At 48.8% G+C, this 17067-nt stretch overlaps 1 protein-coding gene and 1 long non-coding RNA gene across 2 annotated transcripts; both read right to left on the reverse strand.

Annotated features, from left to right (window-relative positions):
* Positions 1-3680: 3680 nt before the first annotated feature.
* LOC139060610 (uncharacterized) lies at positions 3681-5583 on the reverse strand. The gene is made up of 2 exons (XR_011514963.1): positions 5056-5583; positions 3681-4991 (listed from the first exon to the last, which is right to left on the reverse strand). It is a non-coding gene; the product is annotated as an uncharacterized lncRNA (long non-coding RNA).
* Positions 5584-7155: 1572 nt separating this feature from the next.
* Positions 7156-8142, reverse strand: LOC139060356 (uncharacterized). The gene is made up of 2 exons (XM_070539475.1): positions 7951-8142; positions 7156-7683 (listed from the first exon to the last, which is right to left on the reverse strand). Exons 1-2 carry the CDS (start codon positions 8140-8142, stop codon positions 7156-7158), a joined length of 720 nt encoding a protein of 239 aa, XP_070395576.1.
* Positions 8143-17067: the final 8925 nt, after the last annotated feature.

Consider the following 17067-nt stretch of genomic DNA (forward strand, 5'->3'; position numbering starts at 1 on the left):
GAAACATACGACATTGTGGGGGTACAACAGGTGTGGGTACTGAGAGGTATTTGGAAGGGAGTATTGGCACGCGCGAGGAAGGCAGACACGAGGCGTGGGGCTTGGAGTCTCAGTGGCAACTGATCTTTATTCTTTGTGCGCCGGCCCTCTATAGGCGGCCGGCTGGCTATGGTCGACTGCGGTCGGCTCTGTTCCGCGCTGGCAGCACCGCGGCTTATCCGTGGCATTTTTGTGTTCACTACAGCACTCCCCCCCTAGTGAGAACACGAATGGAACCAACACGACAAAACACTCGTGTGATTAGTGGTTTAGGCGATTTGGCGCATTTAGACGTCTGCCACTGCGCGTGTGGTAGGTGCGAGTATCAGGCGTGGCTGCATTTCCCGCCCTGGTGCAAACCGCTGCCCTGGGACGAGGCACTTTTGTATGGGTTCCGGGCGACGGGGTGGAGGTGGGTCTCATGGACTGCGTTTCCATGTACGCAGGTTTAAGTCTGTCCAACGAGACAACTTCCCGCCGCCCCCGCATTTCGATAGTGAACGTCTCCAGCCCACGACGGAGAACCTTGAATGGCCCATCGTACGGTGCTTGTAGTGGTCGTCGTACAGCGTCGTTCCGCAGAGAGATGTGACGACATGACTCAAGCTCGTTGCTCACGTGTGTCCTCCTCTCTGTGGGCTGTCGCGGAGGTGTAGCTCGAAGCTTGTTCATGATGTCACGGAGGCGAGATGCGTAGTCCCTAGCAGAAATGCGAGCTTGCTGCTGGCCAGATGCGAAGAAATCACCGGGCAGACGTAGCGTCGTGCCGTAGACAAGTTCCGCAGCGCTGCAGCCGATATCTGCCTTGCACGCTGTGCGTATGCCCAAGAGCACGATAGGCAATGCTTCCACCCAAGAGTCATGTTCACTTGCCATAAGTGCTGCTTTCAGCTGCCGGTGAAACCTCTCGCCCATTCCATTGCTCATCGGGTGGTAGGTCGTAGTCCTGATGCGTGAGGTGCCGATGAGTTTCGTCAGACTGGCGAACAACGCAGACTCAAATTGGCTTCCCCTGTCCGTTGTAATGGAGGAAGGTGCACCAAAACGACATAGCCAGTGGTTGACAAAAGCCCGAGCAACAGTTTCGGCTGTCATGTCGGGAATCGGGATAGCTTCTGCCCACCGCGTGAACCGGTCGACCAAAGTGAGCAAGTACGTTTGGCCCTGGCAAGGTGTCAATGGTCCGACTATGTCCATATGAATGTGGTCGAATCGAGCATCTGGCCCTGGAAAAGTCTCAAACGGTGTCACCGTGTGACGCTGAACCTTGGACCGTTGACACCTAAGACACTCGCGAGTCCACTGTCGGGAATCGCGGTTGATGCCAGGCAGTGGCGTAGCTAGGTCGTCTGGCACCCGGGGCCCATAGGTCTTCTGTCACCCCCTCCCCGGGTGTAGCCGGCGGAAAGAGGGGTGTCTTCAGACGTATATGACACCCCCTCCCCCCTCACTGGCCCCTTGCACCCGGGGCCCATGGCCCCCCGGCCCCCCCAGTTGCTGATGCCCCCCGGCACCCCCCCCCCCCTGACGCCACTGATGCCAGGCCATACGAAACGTGCCGTGAGCAGCTTCTGGGTCGCCCGGATTCCTGGGTGTGAAAGCTCGTGTAACGAAGCGTACACCTCCTGATGGAGGCAAGCAGGCACGAATGGTCGAGGGCTACTTGTAGATGTATCGCAACAAATGTCTCCTGCTCCGGGCAAAGGAAACCACTGTAGGATGAGTGACATCAATGTTTTCGGCAAACGGCGCAGTTCGTCATCGTCGCGTTGAGCGGCCGCCACTTTTGCGAGGTCTATTCCCGTGTGAGTGATGGTATTTACTGGGCTGCGCGACAGAGCGTCGGCGTCAGCATTGTCTACTCCTTTTATGTGGCGAATGTCAGTGATGAATTTCGATATGTAGGACATCTGCCTCAGCTCGCGGGCTGTATGATGGCGGCACGCCGTATGCGTGCCGCCATCAGATTTGAGGGAGCGTAAGGCGTAGGTGAGAGGCGGGAGCGTAAGGCGTAGGTGAGAGGCTTGTGATCAGTCATTACAAAGAATTCCGTCCCTTCTAAGTAATGACGAAAGTGCCGGATTGCTGCGTAGACGGCCAACAGCTCGCGCGTCCGAAAGTGCTGTAACGCCGCTCGGTGGGTGTCAATTTCCGAGAAAAGAAAGCGATCGGTTGCCATACTCCTTTGTTGAGTTGTTGAAGGACAGCACCCACAGCTGCGTCCGAGGCGTCGACCATGACGCACTGTGGGACTCCCGGTTGCGGGTAGGCGAGAAGTGTGGCGTCGGCGAGGTGTCTCTTGATCTCTTGAAAAGCCGCTTCGGCGTCGTCCGTCCACAGCAGCTCCCTAGCAGCACCTTCGTGTGTCGACAGCAGGAGGTGGAGAGGGTGTAGAACGGCCGCGCACCGAGGTACGAAACGTCGGTAGTAATTTACAAGGCCAAGGAACTCGCGGAGCTGGCGCTTAGTGGTGGGTCGTGTAAACTTCTCGACAGCTTTAACCTTGTCTGGATGAGGTTGAATGCCAGAGCTTGAAACAACATGGCCAAGAAAAGTCAGCTTCTCGGCACCCAGCTCGTACTTGTCCGTGTTCACCAGGATCCCATGCTCCGCCAGGCGCTGAAACACGGATCGCAGATGCGCCTCATGCTCGTCCGGTGAAGTGCTTGCGATGAGTAGGTCGTCGAGGTCGTCGAGTTTCGCAGGCCGAACGGCATGCGTAGGAACTCGAACAGGCCGAATGGCGTGGTTATCGCCGTCTTCGATACATCCTCTGGAGCCACGGGGATCTGATGGTACGCCCGCACGAGGTCGACCTTGGAGAAAATCGCCGCACCATGTAGGCTGGACGTGACATCATGAATGTGAGGTACCGGATAGCGGTCGGGCACGGTTGCTTGATTGAGGGCTCGATAGTCGCCGCAGGGTCGCCAGTCTCCTGGTGTAGACTTCGGCACCATGTGCAGTGGAGACGCCCACGGACTAGAGGACGGGCGGATTATGCCGAGCTCGAGCATGTGGTCGAATTCCTGTCGAGCTGCTTGCACCTTTTGCGGGGACAGGCGACGTGGGCGTGCGTAAACTGGTGGGCCTGTGGTGACAATGTGGTGGCATACATGGTGCTTGACGGCCGCGCTGGACTGTGGTGGCTGCGTCAGTTCGGGGAAATCGCCGAGGATGCCGGTGAATCGTGTAGCGCCACCCAAGTAACCACGGATATCCGGGCGACGTCCGACGGACGTCCTTTCTGGATATTCGGGATGTCCGTGGGATATCCATGAATGTCCGACGTACGTCCGAGGGACGTCCCTGGGAAATCCAAAGGTAATCGCTTTGGCATCCGTAGTACGTCCGACGCGGACATCCAGCATGGACATTCAGGGGACGTTCAGGATATATATATATATATATATATATATATATATATATATGTGTGTGTGTGTGTGTGTGTGTGTGTGTGTGTGTGTGTGTGTGTGTGTGTGTGTGTGTGTCTTCCCGGGGATATTCCAGATATACACATGCCTTGAAGCGACAATAGTGGCTGGGACACATTCAAGCACCGGACCATTATATATATTACATTGGTCTAATGCTTGAATGCATTCTTGTTTCAAATAAACGAGAAATGAACTTACACCAACTTCCAAATACAATTAAACGTTTATTGTCACCTTATACACATACATAAAAAGACCAATAAGCAGATATATGCGTACTGTTCAAAGAACAAATAAATACACGGATAAAGAAGAAAACTTGCAATTTCAATAGCACAACAACAAGGTAGAGAACAGCAGAACAAAAATACTTATTGCCCACCCTGCTTTGACATTTGAGTTTGCAGCATGGAATAAAAAGAAAGAGCAAAAACACATCAATTAGCATTATTAAGCAGCGAAAGCAACAGAAATGACATGAAGGAATTAATCTTGACTACATCACTTCACTAGCACTCTGCGACACGGGCACAAAAAATGACATTAACTGGCTAATGCCTTAAACTTTAATGTCATTCGCGGGGTGCCACACGGACATGCTTAATGGTATTGCAGCTTAAATGTTATTCGCGACGTAGTGCGTTCTCGTAAGTCAACTTGCCGTCAAATGCGTACTCTCGTTCCCAATGTCTCCACATTCTGACGTGGCTAAACGATCTATTCGTGAAGAACAATCAATATATTCTTCACTTTCTTTAAACAATAGCTCTTTCTCGTGGCGTAGTGCGTTCTTACAATTATTAAAACTCACTTGGCCATCGAATGCGTACTCTCGTTTACAATGTCCCCGCCGTGGCCGTAGTGACCATATTCTCACGATATTAAACAAACTTGTAGATAAAAACAACTAATATATTCTTCACTTTTTTAAAAGGAGCTTTTTTATTTTCGTAGAGATCAGCAGGCGATCTTGCCGCTACTGACGGCTACAGCTCTGATCATGAGCGCATTAGCCAGGAGAAGCTGTTTGCCAGGAGAATCAAAGGGCGCCGATGAAGAGTCCGCGGTAGCTAAAACAAACGTAGACTCCGGGGTCCTGCTTACCAGAAAACCCGCATTGACTTGTGCGTACACCTCTCCTAAGGGATCCTGTTCCGTTCTCACAGCGAAGTGAACCATCCGAAGCGTCACGTAGAGTATATCCATCAGGGAAGCAAGGCACATTGTCCTTAGTGCGCGTAGTGTCACAACCACCGTCCTGAACTTCCGATGTCGCCTCGGTGCAGCGACAAGCATCACAAGGCGTGCAAATGTTTGCAGGGACAGCCCGAACGCACATGATAATGCATGCGTGCGGGGTATGCGCGCCACTGCACAGTTCTAGAGTTGCGAATTCTCGAGCTGTTGACTGCTGGCTGCCGGTGCGAGATCCGAAGTCCTCGAATATAGTCTTTGTTTCCAGCGACGCTCTTTTTCGCGCGTGCGGCTTCTCCCGCAGTCTAGGCATCCTGGCACCTGTGAAGAAAACACATTTCAATACCCAAACGAATTAAAAAAGAAATCGATGTAGCTGTCATACCTTGGTAGCTGAGTAGGAGACTTCGGCAGGCACGGAAGGTGACAAACGCTGCTCCGCTGCCCTTAAAACGATCGCAGAATGAAAAACGGCGTGGCGACGATGGCTAGAGCTTGGATTGGATTGGATGACTGCAGCGTTCTGCTTTGCCAAGGTTGTAACACTTCCACGTGCATCTACGCAAACATAAATAGGTTTTTAAAATATTCTATTATTACACAGTGAAATATTTACTTATTCTGGGAATATTCGGTATCTGATTTTCGAGTTTTTAGTTTCTGCTAAAGCTGTCGGCGCCAGAAAAACATAGCCTTTGAGATTACTGTCAATGCATGGCGGCTCTGACGCATTATAGCTTTCGTAATCGCTTTCAACGCACGCAGCCACCAAAAGCGTAGCCTTTGAGATTTGTTTTTGTTACCTATAATGATATTATTGTATGCACAATTGAACACTGCAGACAACTTCCTGTTTTAAGAAACCAGCCAAAAACAGGCGCACACAGGAAACATACGAGAAGACAGGAAAGAGGCTGGAAGAGACCTGTCTTGTGTATGTTTCCTGTGTCCGTCTTTTTTTTTTGCTGTTTTTTTCTTAATACAATGCACCAACTAGCCCAACAACGTATTTTACTTCCTGTTTCAATGATAAACCTGAACCTCCATGTTCGGAGGTCAGGACCAAAACTCTATGATCAGGAACTTTTCATAATGAGGGATAACCACGGCCGGTCTCTAGGGGAGCGCGCGCTTTCCTTCAGAAGAGAAGCGCGCGCACCCCTCGAGACCGGCCGTGGGATAACTTGAGTGCTTGGCTCTGGGTCGAATAAGTGGCTTCAAATGGGCGCTTATATATTCTGCTAGTCATCCACAAGCATTTTTTTAGTATGACCCACCGATAGAAAAAAAAAAATCGTATTTTAATACTGCGATGTTAAAGTGGGCAGAATTGATATCAAGTTGGAAATATATTTATTTTGCTTTGAAAAAAGAATGAACTGTGTCCGATAGAGAACAAAAATAAACAAATATAATATGAACAAACTAAAATTTCCGGCAATATATTTATGCTAGTTTATATATAACTCACTAGTGTATATCCTGGGCATGCCTATTTATGGACAGCCAGCGGACGTTCAAAATGGGATGTCCCATGGACATCCCGGTGGGATGTCCTTCGGACATCCAAACAGGATATGGACTTCTCCTGTACGTCCCACGGACGTCCGTGTTGGATATCCGGATGGATGGACGTTGGGACTTATGGTGGACGTCCCACGGATATCCGTGGTTACTTGGGCAGGCGGTGCTACGAACGTGGGGCTGAGGGGTGGATGCCTGGATGGCTTCCCGCGCACTTCTGCTTGTGACATGGGGCAATGCCTCCTTTACTAGATGCCTGCCGCGTCGCTAGTCTTCCTATTGGAGCGGAGGTTCCCGTAGTTCAGGGTAGTCGCAGAGAGACGGCGCTCGCAGCCGACCCACTTCCTGTTGCGGAGAAAATGACGATTACTAGGCTGGCTCGCGCTCGACCAATCACTTGACGAGAGATTGTGGGTCCTGCCTCCGGGATTGCAACAAACGCCGCTAAAATCTCGGAGGCTGGGCTACATGATTTAGGTTTCCAGCGGCCACCGCAGCTAGAGCTCGCAGCCGACCCGGGTTAACGCGGGTGGGGAAGAGTAAAGAGGAGAGGGGCAGGAACCAGCTTCTCGGGTCACGCGGCAGGCATCTAGTAAAGGAGGCATTGCATGGGGCATTGCATGGGGTCCTGTAAACGCCGGTTGCGGACATCGACAAGCAGTCCGAAGTTGCGCAAAAAGTCCGCTCCCAGGATGGCAAATTTTACGTCAGCCACGACGAAAATCCACCGAAACGTCCACTTGAGGCCCAGGTCCAGCGAGAGGGAGCGTTGCCCGTACGTCGGTATCGTCGTTGACAGCTTGCAACGGCGCTGCGCACGGTCGTTTGCGGTCGGCTGGCGACGCCGGCACAACACTAACTTCCGCCCCTGTGTCGACTAGGAAACGAGCACCTCTTTCCCGATCGGTCAGGAAGAAAACCGATGGTCGACTGTCCGGCGGGGCGGGGGCACTGGTCACCCTCAGTGCTGGCCCGGGGCGTTTCCCGAATTTTCACGGGGCGACACACAGTTCCGTGCAGCGTTGCCGAATTTGCGGTGGTACCAGCACACACTACTTTGTTGTGGTTGTGATGCGGTACGCTGTCGTGGTCGCTGGTTTCCGCTCGAGTGCAGCGCTGCGACGGTGTCTGCGAGGCGAGAAATTTCCTCTCGCATCTCTTGCAAGGTATTGGCGGACGGTGCGTCTACGTACACCGACGCGACTGTGGGCACGGCGACAGCCATGAGTTTGTCGGCGAGCTCGGCCATCTTGGCAAGGTCTGTCTCGCCCGACGCCGTGAGGCCTATCCGTACACTTGCGGGAAGCCTTTGCAGGAACAGTTCCCGCACCAAACGACCGTCGCTTGCTGTCGCGTCGCCGGCCAGTTGTTGCATGTGGCGTAGCAACTGCCTGGGTCGGCGGTCGCCAAGTTCGGCTTCCCGCAGTAGCTGTTGGAGACGCTCGGGCTCTGTCGGTGCGACACGGCGAATCGATGTCTCTTTTAGCGTCTGGTAATAATAATAATATTTGGGGTTTTACGTGCCAAAACCACTTTCTGATTATGAGGCACGCCGTAGTGGAGGACTCCGGAAATTTTGACCACCTGGGGTTCTTTAACGTGCACCTAAATCTAAGTACACGGGTGTTTTCGCATTTCGCCCCCATCGAAATGCGGCCGCCGTGGCCGGGATTCGATCCCGCGACCTCGCGCTCAGCAGCCCAAATAGCGTCTGGTAGGCGTTCTCTGCGGGTGGCGTTAGCAGTAGGTCCCGCACCTCGCTGGCCGTCGCAGGCGGGAGGTTGCCCACCACTTGGTGGTATTTGGTGCTGTCAGCAGTGATGCGGCGTGCAGCGAACTGCGACTCAACTTGCACGAACCAAAGTTCCGGGTCGCCAGTCCAAAACGGAGGTAGCTTGACATCAAGTACGGCTACCGTGGTGCTGTCAGCGTCGCTTGGCTGATTCATGGCGATCACGTCCGGATCACCAATTATTGGCACGCGCGAGGAAGGCAGACACGAAGCGTGGGGCTTGGAGTCTCGGTGCCAACTGATCGGGCACATTCACAACGGCGACTTGAGGATGTTGCGCGACCGTTTGCGACTCGCAATCAAAAAGCGACCGAAGCCGACTGATGTTCACACCGGCAAGCCCGGCTGAGCGCGACCCGCAAGTCGCAATCCCGGAAATTATCGTTCTCAGCGAGAACTCTCGGAATCTACGCGGAATTTGAATGCGACGCCGGAGGAGGCCGGATGTAGACCACATAAGATACGCCGGCCCTCCCTCGCCCCACCCCTGTGCCTCACGCGCGACAAGAGAGGGCGTGCTTCCGGCCTGTCTTCCTGTTACAACTGATCAGGAGCTTACAATACAAGGCCGCGAAATACCCCAAGTGGCCGAATACAAGTATCTCGGGGTATGGATAAACAAAGGGCAGATGTACACGGAAAAGCACGAACAGTCTAGCAAAAGGGCGAAGAGATGCCGGGATAATGAAACATAAGGCATTGTGGGGTTACAACAGGTATGAGGTACTGAGAGGCATTTGGAAGGGAGTAATGGTGCCGGGGCTTACTTTCGGGAATGCGGTCCTGTGTTTATGGGCAGAGGTTCAGTCGAGACTATAGAAGTAAATCAGAGAGCTGTGGGAAGGTTAGCACTAGGTGCCCACGGGAAAACCACAAACGAAGCAGTACAGGGAGATATGGGCTGGGCATCATTCGAAGCAAGGGAAGCTCAGAGTAAAATCCTATACGAAAAACGGCTGAGGAAATTGGATGATAACAGGTGGGCAGCTAAGGTGTTTAAATACCTATACAGAAAGAGCGTTGACTCACAATGGCGGAAAAGAACTAGGAAGCTAACCAGTAAGTATGCCAGACACGAGGACGAAAAAGGACAGAGCATTAAACGACAGGTTAAAAATGCGGAAGGTAAAAATTGGATAAATTCAATGGAAAAGAAGCATAGCGTAGAACTATATCGATACTGGAAACAGCAGATCAGGAAGGAAGCGTTTTATGATAACTCAAGAGGCAGTGCCCTACTCTTTGAAGCTAGATCAGGATGTCTTAGAACACGGAGCTATAAAAAGAAATTTAACGAAGAAGAAGACACATGTACTGTGTGTGGTAAATATGTAGAAACAATGGAACACCTCATACTAAAATGTGATGGTATCAATCCCGATGTCGATGCGGCCTCAGTCACCCTTCCTGAGGCCCTAGGGTTCAGCGATAATGATAGTCATGTAAATAAATGTGCGGTGGAAATTAGCAAAAGGCGATTGGAGGATTGGTGGCTCAAAAGCAGAGAGGTGACATAAGGTTAAAAGGGTAGGAAGACGTATTTAAAGAAAATCGAGAAATTCAATAACACACAACACAGATACAAATAAAAGGCAAAATAAAAATCTGAGCATGGTGGCAATTGCCATCGCCCCGTTTCAAAGGGGACGCTCCTACCTTCCATCCATCCATCCATTCCTCGCCCGCGGGCGCAAAATTGAGCCGCGTTCTACAGCTCACCCTTGCCCGCTTTTAGGGACCAACTTGATGGCGCGACCTCCTCGAGTCGCCGGTGTGAATGTGCCCTTTCTTTGTACGCCGTCCCTCTATCGGCGGCCGGCTGGCTATGGTCGACTGCGGTCGGCTCTGTTCCGCGCTGGAAGCACCGCGGCTTATCCGCGGCATTTTTGTGTTCACTACAGGAGTAATGGTGCCGGGGCTTACTTTCGGGAATGCGGTCCTGTGTTTAAGGGCAGAGGTTCAGTCGAGTCTACAAGTAAATCAGAGAGCTGTGGGAAGGTTAGCACTATAGGTGCCCACGGCCGGGAAAAACAGGAAGATATGGGCTGGGCATCGTTCGAAGCACGGGAAGCTCAGAGTAAAACCCTATACGAAAAACGTCTGAGGAAATTAGAAGATAACAGGTGGGCAGCTAAGGTATTTAAATACCTATTAGCGCCGAGAACGAACTACAGAAGCGCTGCGAGCGCCGCTCGCGTGACGTCAGGGCAAGGACTCGCGCCCGTCGTCTGCTACAGTTCGGGCGTTGTCCGGGCGCTTTCTGCGGTGTCTTCGTTTGTTCACCCTCGTTCTCTCTGCTTGTATACTTATGGTGGTCGTCTCAAATATATTTTTACGAGGTCTTCCTTTGCGAACATTTTTTCAAAGAGCTAATCTCTTAGACAACAATGCAGCTCTCAAAGGCAACGCTACAGTGCCAGCCGAAGGAGCGCAGACCAGCCCATTGCGGTTTTTTCATGCGCGGATGGACAATCGCCAAAACATAGCATACAGGAATCCAGTTATGATGCCATACCTGCTGCGGTGCAACACGTATATCACAAACGCTAGCTATATATGACTTCTACAACAGTTGCGTTTATTTTAATCCGCTAAAACAGGTTTGCTCACGACGAGTAGTTCATGGTATAATATCGATTTTTTGCATTTCTTCACAGAAACGCTCGGCAGCAACACGGGGACTTAACTAATACTGGAGTTTAGATTCTACAATCACCACTTACTTCTTTAACCCTTTAAGGCGCCTTGTACACAATGTACACATTGTACTTCTGGTGTTTTTTTCACGTTTAGGGCGCGCAATTTTCTATTAGGTTGGCTTTAGCGCATTCCCAAACTTTAAATTGACAACCATGTGCATTTTGGGCGCAATCTGTCGCACATGACTTACTGAACTCCAGACCTGCACAGATCTCCCTCCTCCAGCACGCCTGGTCTAGTTCGCCCGTTTTGCCGCTAGGAAAAGAACGTACGAGCAAAGTGGCGCTAGTTATAACCTGTTCGCTGTCATCTGCTTCTGCGATCTGTTCAGCGCTTGTCTTGCCATTTCGGCAGGCACAAAGAGCTTGTATTGGCGGTATATGAATAAATTCACAAATATAAAAAAGAAGACATATTTGCGAATGCTTTTCGTTTGAATAGTGAAACTAGAAGAGGATGAGCGATGCAAGAAATGTAAACAACGAGCATAGGTGGCCGCTGAAATGCTAGATCGACGGCATAAATTTCCCTTTCCTAGCTCCTTAAGAGACTGGAAAAATTGTTTAAGAAGATTCATAGGATAATCCAGCCTTTTTTAGTTGATTAGAGACAGCCTAATGTCGTACATGACATTAGGATTCACTGCTTTGTGCCGTAGTGAAAGGAAGATGATCTGGTAAATGTATAGTAAAAGTATTCACGAGTAAGTCCTCCGCCCGATATGTGCAATAGGCTGATCGATTCTGTTTCAAGGGAAAGTGAGCATATCTTGTTTTTAATATCGTTGCATGTCTAGCTCAGTGGAAAGCTTGCAAAAAATTAAGCGATCCCAGTGCTTTAAAACGTGCTGCACGTGTGCACGCCTTAAAAATCGTGTCACGGAACTCTTTTCAAACTGTAAAGCTAGCTTTTCTGCGTGGTACGGCGGCAGCATAACGGTAGTGCTTAAGATACGTACGCAGTGAAGCTGTGTGCGTAATTCACTTTTTGAACTCGCGACGCATTCACGGACAACTTTTAAGAGTTAAAATGAGTGGTAATCGTTCTGTCGGTGAACGTTACGGTGGCTTCAAGTTTCTAAAGAGCGCAGACGCGAATTTTACAACGTGTACAATGAAACTGTTGTGTACGTTGTGAACTCTATACACACAATGTGATTTCTAATAATCTGCTTGAAAAAGGCAATAGGAGCGGCTATTTAACGCTATATTAGAGAGCAGCGGACTACACGCTCCGACATTTTTTAGGTTCGAGTAGTCAACTTTTGGAGCCAAGTGACCGATCAAAGCCTTGTGACATCACTGCCACTGTGTTAGCAAAAATCATCAACTAGAGAAGCAGTTCGTCACAACACAACAGCTGCCGTACTAATTACAACGCCGCACAGCCGCCCACCGCGTAGCAGACGATGGATGGATGGATGGATGGATGATTGTGGCTCAACCCTTTGAATCGGGCGGCGGCGACGCGCGCCACCTAGCCTTTAATCGTTCTATATGCATGCATACCTATGTATTTACTCCTTTACTTTTGCGTTGATATTGTCCACCAATCAGATAGCCTCGAACAGGTTATAAAAGCGCCACCTACGGCCGTCGGTTGAACGAAAGTGGGCGCAAGCTGCTCCCATAGAAGCCGGATATCTGTGCAGGTCTGGAGTTCCAGTAGGTCGCGCTGTCGCATTTCGGTGAAGATGTTCATATCAAAACAAGAAATGGCGGATGCTGGAGCAGCAAAGAGCGGTGAGTCAAGTTCTTATTTTTTTTAGAGCCGCTTTTTTTTATTGCGGCAAGCGAAAAAACTTAGACGCGCTTGTGCATCATATGAAGTACCGAACGCTCGCACGCGCATGTGTACACGATTGTGTACAAAGCGCCGTGGTCGCTGCAGAAATGAAGAACGCTGAGAGTTTCTTTGATTTTCTTTCCAGGTTTTTTGGCCATTCGTCGTTCTTCTTTCTACAGTGCAAACAAGCATAAGAAAACTCAAAAGACAGCTGAAAGGCTTTTGGAGCTCATTGCTGATAAATGTTTCAGACGTCGGGGAAATTGACGAAGAAGAAGCCACGTGTGAAGCGACCGACGCCTGCGTTGCAGCTGCGTTCACCAACCTCACAGAAGAGGAAGATGCTGCTGCAGGGGAAACGCAAGCTAAAGTGGACACTGAGAGTGCTTTTTCCTTTTGTGAACCTGGGTACCTGCAATTCTTTGCAGGACTTCCACCGCGATAATCAAACGCTGCCTAGAGCTAAACTCCTATATTTGATGAATTTTCGCTTGCAAGCTGCCGAAGCAATAATTAAGTCGGTACTACCCGAAAAAAAGCGTGGAAGGCCTTCTCTCGCAGAGATCCAAGCACCACAACCAAAGATGGGGCAAAAAAGCAAGAATATCGCTTCCTTGCACTGACGCGCACTACGACTCGATCCTTTGACCATTGGCCCCAATCCCGCGACCAGAAGGTACGAATTAGATGCAAGCTCGAGAAATGCACACGAGGCGCCCGGATATTCTGTATGAAATGCGCCGTGCCACTGTGCCTGACGAAAGAAAGAAATTGCTTCCTCGCATTCCACAAGTGAATTTTGTGACCAACGAGGCGCTGTGTACACAATTGTGTACGATGTTGCAAATAATAAAGTTTCATGATAACTTTCAAGAATTCGATGATTTTGTGTTTCTTAGGTCCCAAAAAGAATGTTTATGTATAAAAAGATTTTTTTCTATGCATAATTGCAAGCGGCGCCTGAAAGGGTTAACTACTTGTCAACATTTGGTGGTTCTTCCCGTGTTTACTTTAAGCGGTGGAAATTTGAAGTAAGGTTAATGAAGTCTTACAGCTATTTACAGAATACAAATAGGAATGTACCAATATATATTTTCTTTTCCGTGATACACGTTCAACTCACTTGAGAAATTTACTGGTGCTTGTTATTTGAGGAATATACATGACGAATTTTTTGGCGGACTGACACAGGCTACTCGGCCTAACTTTTTTAGTGAAGTATGCCTGTTGGACCGCCTGCTGCAGCCAGAATGAACTTGAAGCGTAAGTCATTAGTAGTATGGGACATATTGAAGATATAATTCCCCTGTGGAGGGTCAAAGATCAAGTGAATATATATGTAAGTCTGGTGGTGTTTTCCTTAGGAATGTTTGCGATTGGTTTGGAGCAAACTTTATTTTGCCTGCAGTTGGGCGAGATTCTCTTTTATGTACCGACGAAGTGAATAGTTCTCCGTTTGCATAATTAAACAACGCTGCATCGAGACATGGTGAGACAGAAAGTGCTTGAATTTTCCTTTTCTAGGCAATCTAAGCTGCACTGTAGTAGCTCGAGAATATTTTAGCCATTCCAATTGGAGCTGTAAAAAAATGCTTTATGGTTTCAATTCGAAATTGTAGTGAACTGATGATGGGTTTCACGAAAAAAGCGTGTCTCGCCATACCGACAGTCGGTTGCTACCGTTGCGTGATGGGTGTGCCATATTGTCGATAAAGGCTACTGGGGCCACTATGAAACATTTCATCGCTTGCAATTGATTGGCTCTCAATCTTAACAACGAAACTTTTCTCTCAGGTGATTGCTACTATGGTATTTGTGAATTAACTACGTAAATACTCTACATGACGCGCCGTTGTGTTAGCAGCCATGAGCGATTCGTTTTCTGGAGGCCTGTTTCTGAGAGGGGTGAAACTAGCAGCAAACTTTTTCATAAAAAATGGGCGCCTAACTCTTTCTTTTACGTATCAATAAATGGCCATATTTGGCTAGAACAACTCACCAGAGTAATAAGAATCATGATGACAGCTTCGCTGGGCAATGTCTTTCTAACACGGATAACATGCTGACACCAATTACCAAAATTTTCTATCGTGTAAAATGCAATGTCTCTCATAGCTAAATTCTAAGGGAATGTTAAGTGTTTAGCCAAGCATTGTACAGAACTTCGCGTATTGAATTAGCAGACATTCTTTTTACGCAAAATTTATGGACAGAGACGGCGCATATATGCATTGTAAAACCAGTAGCCCCGTTCAAGGTTACATAGCTTGCGATATCCAAGCCCGAAATTTTATTGACTCACGTGCTTTATGAGAAGGAACTGTGGTTCAGGCACGGCAGCAGAAAGAAGCCCACATACCCTTCAATAAGTGCGGCTCGAGCCACCCATACCCCAAGCATACACGAAGGGAACGAGCGCGCGCGGCCGCCGAGCGAGAAGGAGCCACTCCTAATTCTCGCCGCTAATTGCGAACTGTGCTTTTGTACGTCTCCGTCTTTTGTCGTTTCCCTACTTTTCTTCCACCAATCCTCCAATCGCCTCTTACTTATGTCTATTGCGGACATGTTTGCATTACCACTACTCCCGCTGAACCCAATGGCTTCAAGGAGGCCAGTGCTGCCCAAATCGACCGTAGGGTAGACGTCTTCACATTCTAATAAAACAGGCTCCGTCGTTTCCCCTAGCTTTACCACAGCAAGCACATGCTTCTTCTTCCTTCTTATATCTCGCTTTATAGGTGCGTGTTCTAAGGCATGCCGATATCGCTTCGAAAAGTAATGAGCTTCCCTTTGAGTTCTCATAAATGGTTTCTTTCCTGATTTCGTTTTTTCCTCTTAAGTAGTTACTCATGGCAGGTTTCTTTTCCATTGCCGCCCCCCATGAGATTAATTCAGCCTCTCTGACTTTCCACTTGACCTTCGTTGTTGCTGTGTTGCCCACCCCACAGGCCGCATATTGCTGGTAAGCTTCCTAGTTCTTTTCCTCCACTGTGAATCAATGTTTTTCCTGTACAGATACCTGAACACTCTCCCAGCCCATTTACTTTCTTCCATATTCCTCAGCCGTTCTTCGTGCTCAATTTTAGTGCGAGCTTCCCTCACTTTAAAACTAGTCCAGCCCATATCAACCTGCACAGCTTCATTTGTAGTCTTCCCGTGAGCGCCTAATGCGAGGCGACCCACTGACCTTTGGTTCCCGTCGAGTCCTGATTGTACCCCTGATTTAAAGCAAACAACCGCATTTCCAAAAGTAAGTCCTGGGACCATTACACCTTTCCACATACCTCGGAGGACCTCAGACCTATTCTATCCCCATAGCGCTCTGTGCGTCATTATGGCTGCATTTCTCTTCCCCTTTACTGTTATGGTTTTTTCCTGTGTTTCCATATATCCATTGCCTTCGTTCATCCATATACCAAGGTATTTATATTCTGTTACCCGAGGTATTTCTTGGCCCTGTATCTCCACTGTCTGTTCACTATTTTCATTGAATACCATAACACCTGATTTTCTAACACTAAACTTCAAGCCTAAATTGTTGCCTTCCTGTCCACAGATATTAGCCAGACGTTGCAAATCACTTTGCTTGTTAGCTAGCAACACAATGTCATCCGCATAAAATAAACCTGGGAGTTGCTGCTCTATTACTGTACCCGCCTGTTTGTATGAGAGATTAAACCCGATATTACTTCCTTCTAGCGCCCTCTCCATCCTCACCATGTACATCATAAACAACAGCGGGGATAAAGGGCACCCCTGCCTCAGTCCCTTGTGGATATGAACTTTCTCCTCGCTCGTCATCCCTTCCCATTCAGCGCAAACGGTATTTTCTAGGTAAATCTGTCTCAAAAGCTGTATACAATCGTTACCTAAGCCTTCCCCTTCCTGAATATCCCACAAAATGTTGCGGTCTACGTTGTCATAGGCTCCTGTAATGTCTAAAAAGGCCACATACAACGGTCTGCTTTCTGCTTTTGATATTTCAATATAAGTAAGAATAAACAAGTTGTCATCCAAACGCCTGCCTATTCTGAAGCCATCCTGAAGCTCTCCCAAAATGCCATTATTCTCTGCCCATGCTTGAAGCTTTAATTTGATTGCCTGCATTGCTAGCGTGTATATTACCGATGTAATGGTTAACGGTCTATACGAGTGAATTCTGTCTTTCTCCCCCTTACCTTTATAAATTAAATTCATTCTTCTTTGTCCCCAACTGTCTGGTATTCGTCTATTTTTTAAAGTTTTTTCCACCGCTTTCACCAGAGCTTCCTTACTTTTTGGTCCTAGTTCATTTATCAGCCTAACGGGAACCTCGTCTATCCCTGTGGCTGTGCGCTTAGGAATTTTCTCTTCCGCTTTCTTCCAGTCTAAATTTGTCAGCACCAGCTCCTTTTCCACTTGGGTCTCTTTCATGAACTTTTTTTCTTCAAATACAACCTCGTCATTGCCTTGGCAAGATTCGGCTGTTATTTTTTGGATGTAATTTATTGCCCCTTCTCCTTCCAGTCGGTTTTCATCTTCATCTAGGATATGTTGTATTGTTGTTGACTTCCTGCCTAATAATTTTATGTGATTCCAAAATATTCTAGGTGCGGC

This window comes from Dermacentor albipictus, chromosome 5 (genome assembly GCF_038994185.2).
Source record: "Dermacentor albipictus isolate Rhodes 1998 colony chromosome 5, USDA_Dalb.pri_finalv2, whole genome shotgun sequence".
NCBI lineage: Eukaryota > Metazoa > Arthropoda > Arachnida > Ixodida > Ixodidae > Dermacentor > Dermacentor albipictus.

What these genes read in the sequence shown, in the direction of transcription:
- LOC139060356 (XM_070539475.1), bottom strand. Translation starts at nt 8,142, where the DNA reads ATGAATCAGCCAAGCGACGCTGACAGCACCACGGTAGCCGTACTTGAT. An exon ending in CGCCTGCGACGGCCAGCGAG is followed by an intron (nt 7,684 to 7,950) that starts GTGCGGGACCTA and finishes TATTATTACCAG; the next exon opens with ACGCTAAAAGAGACATCGAT.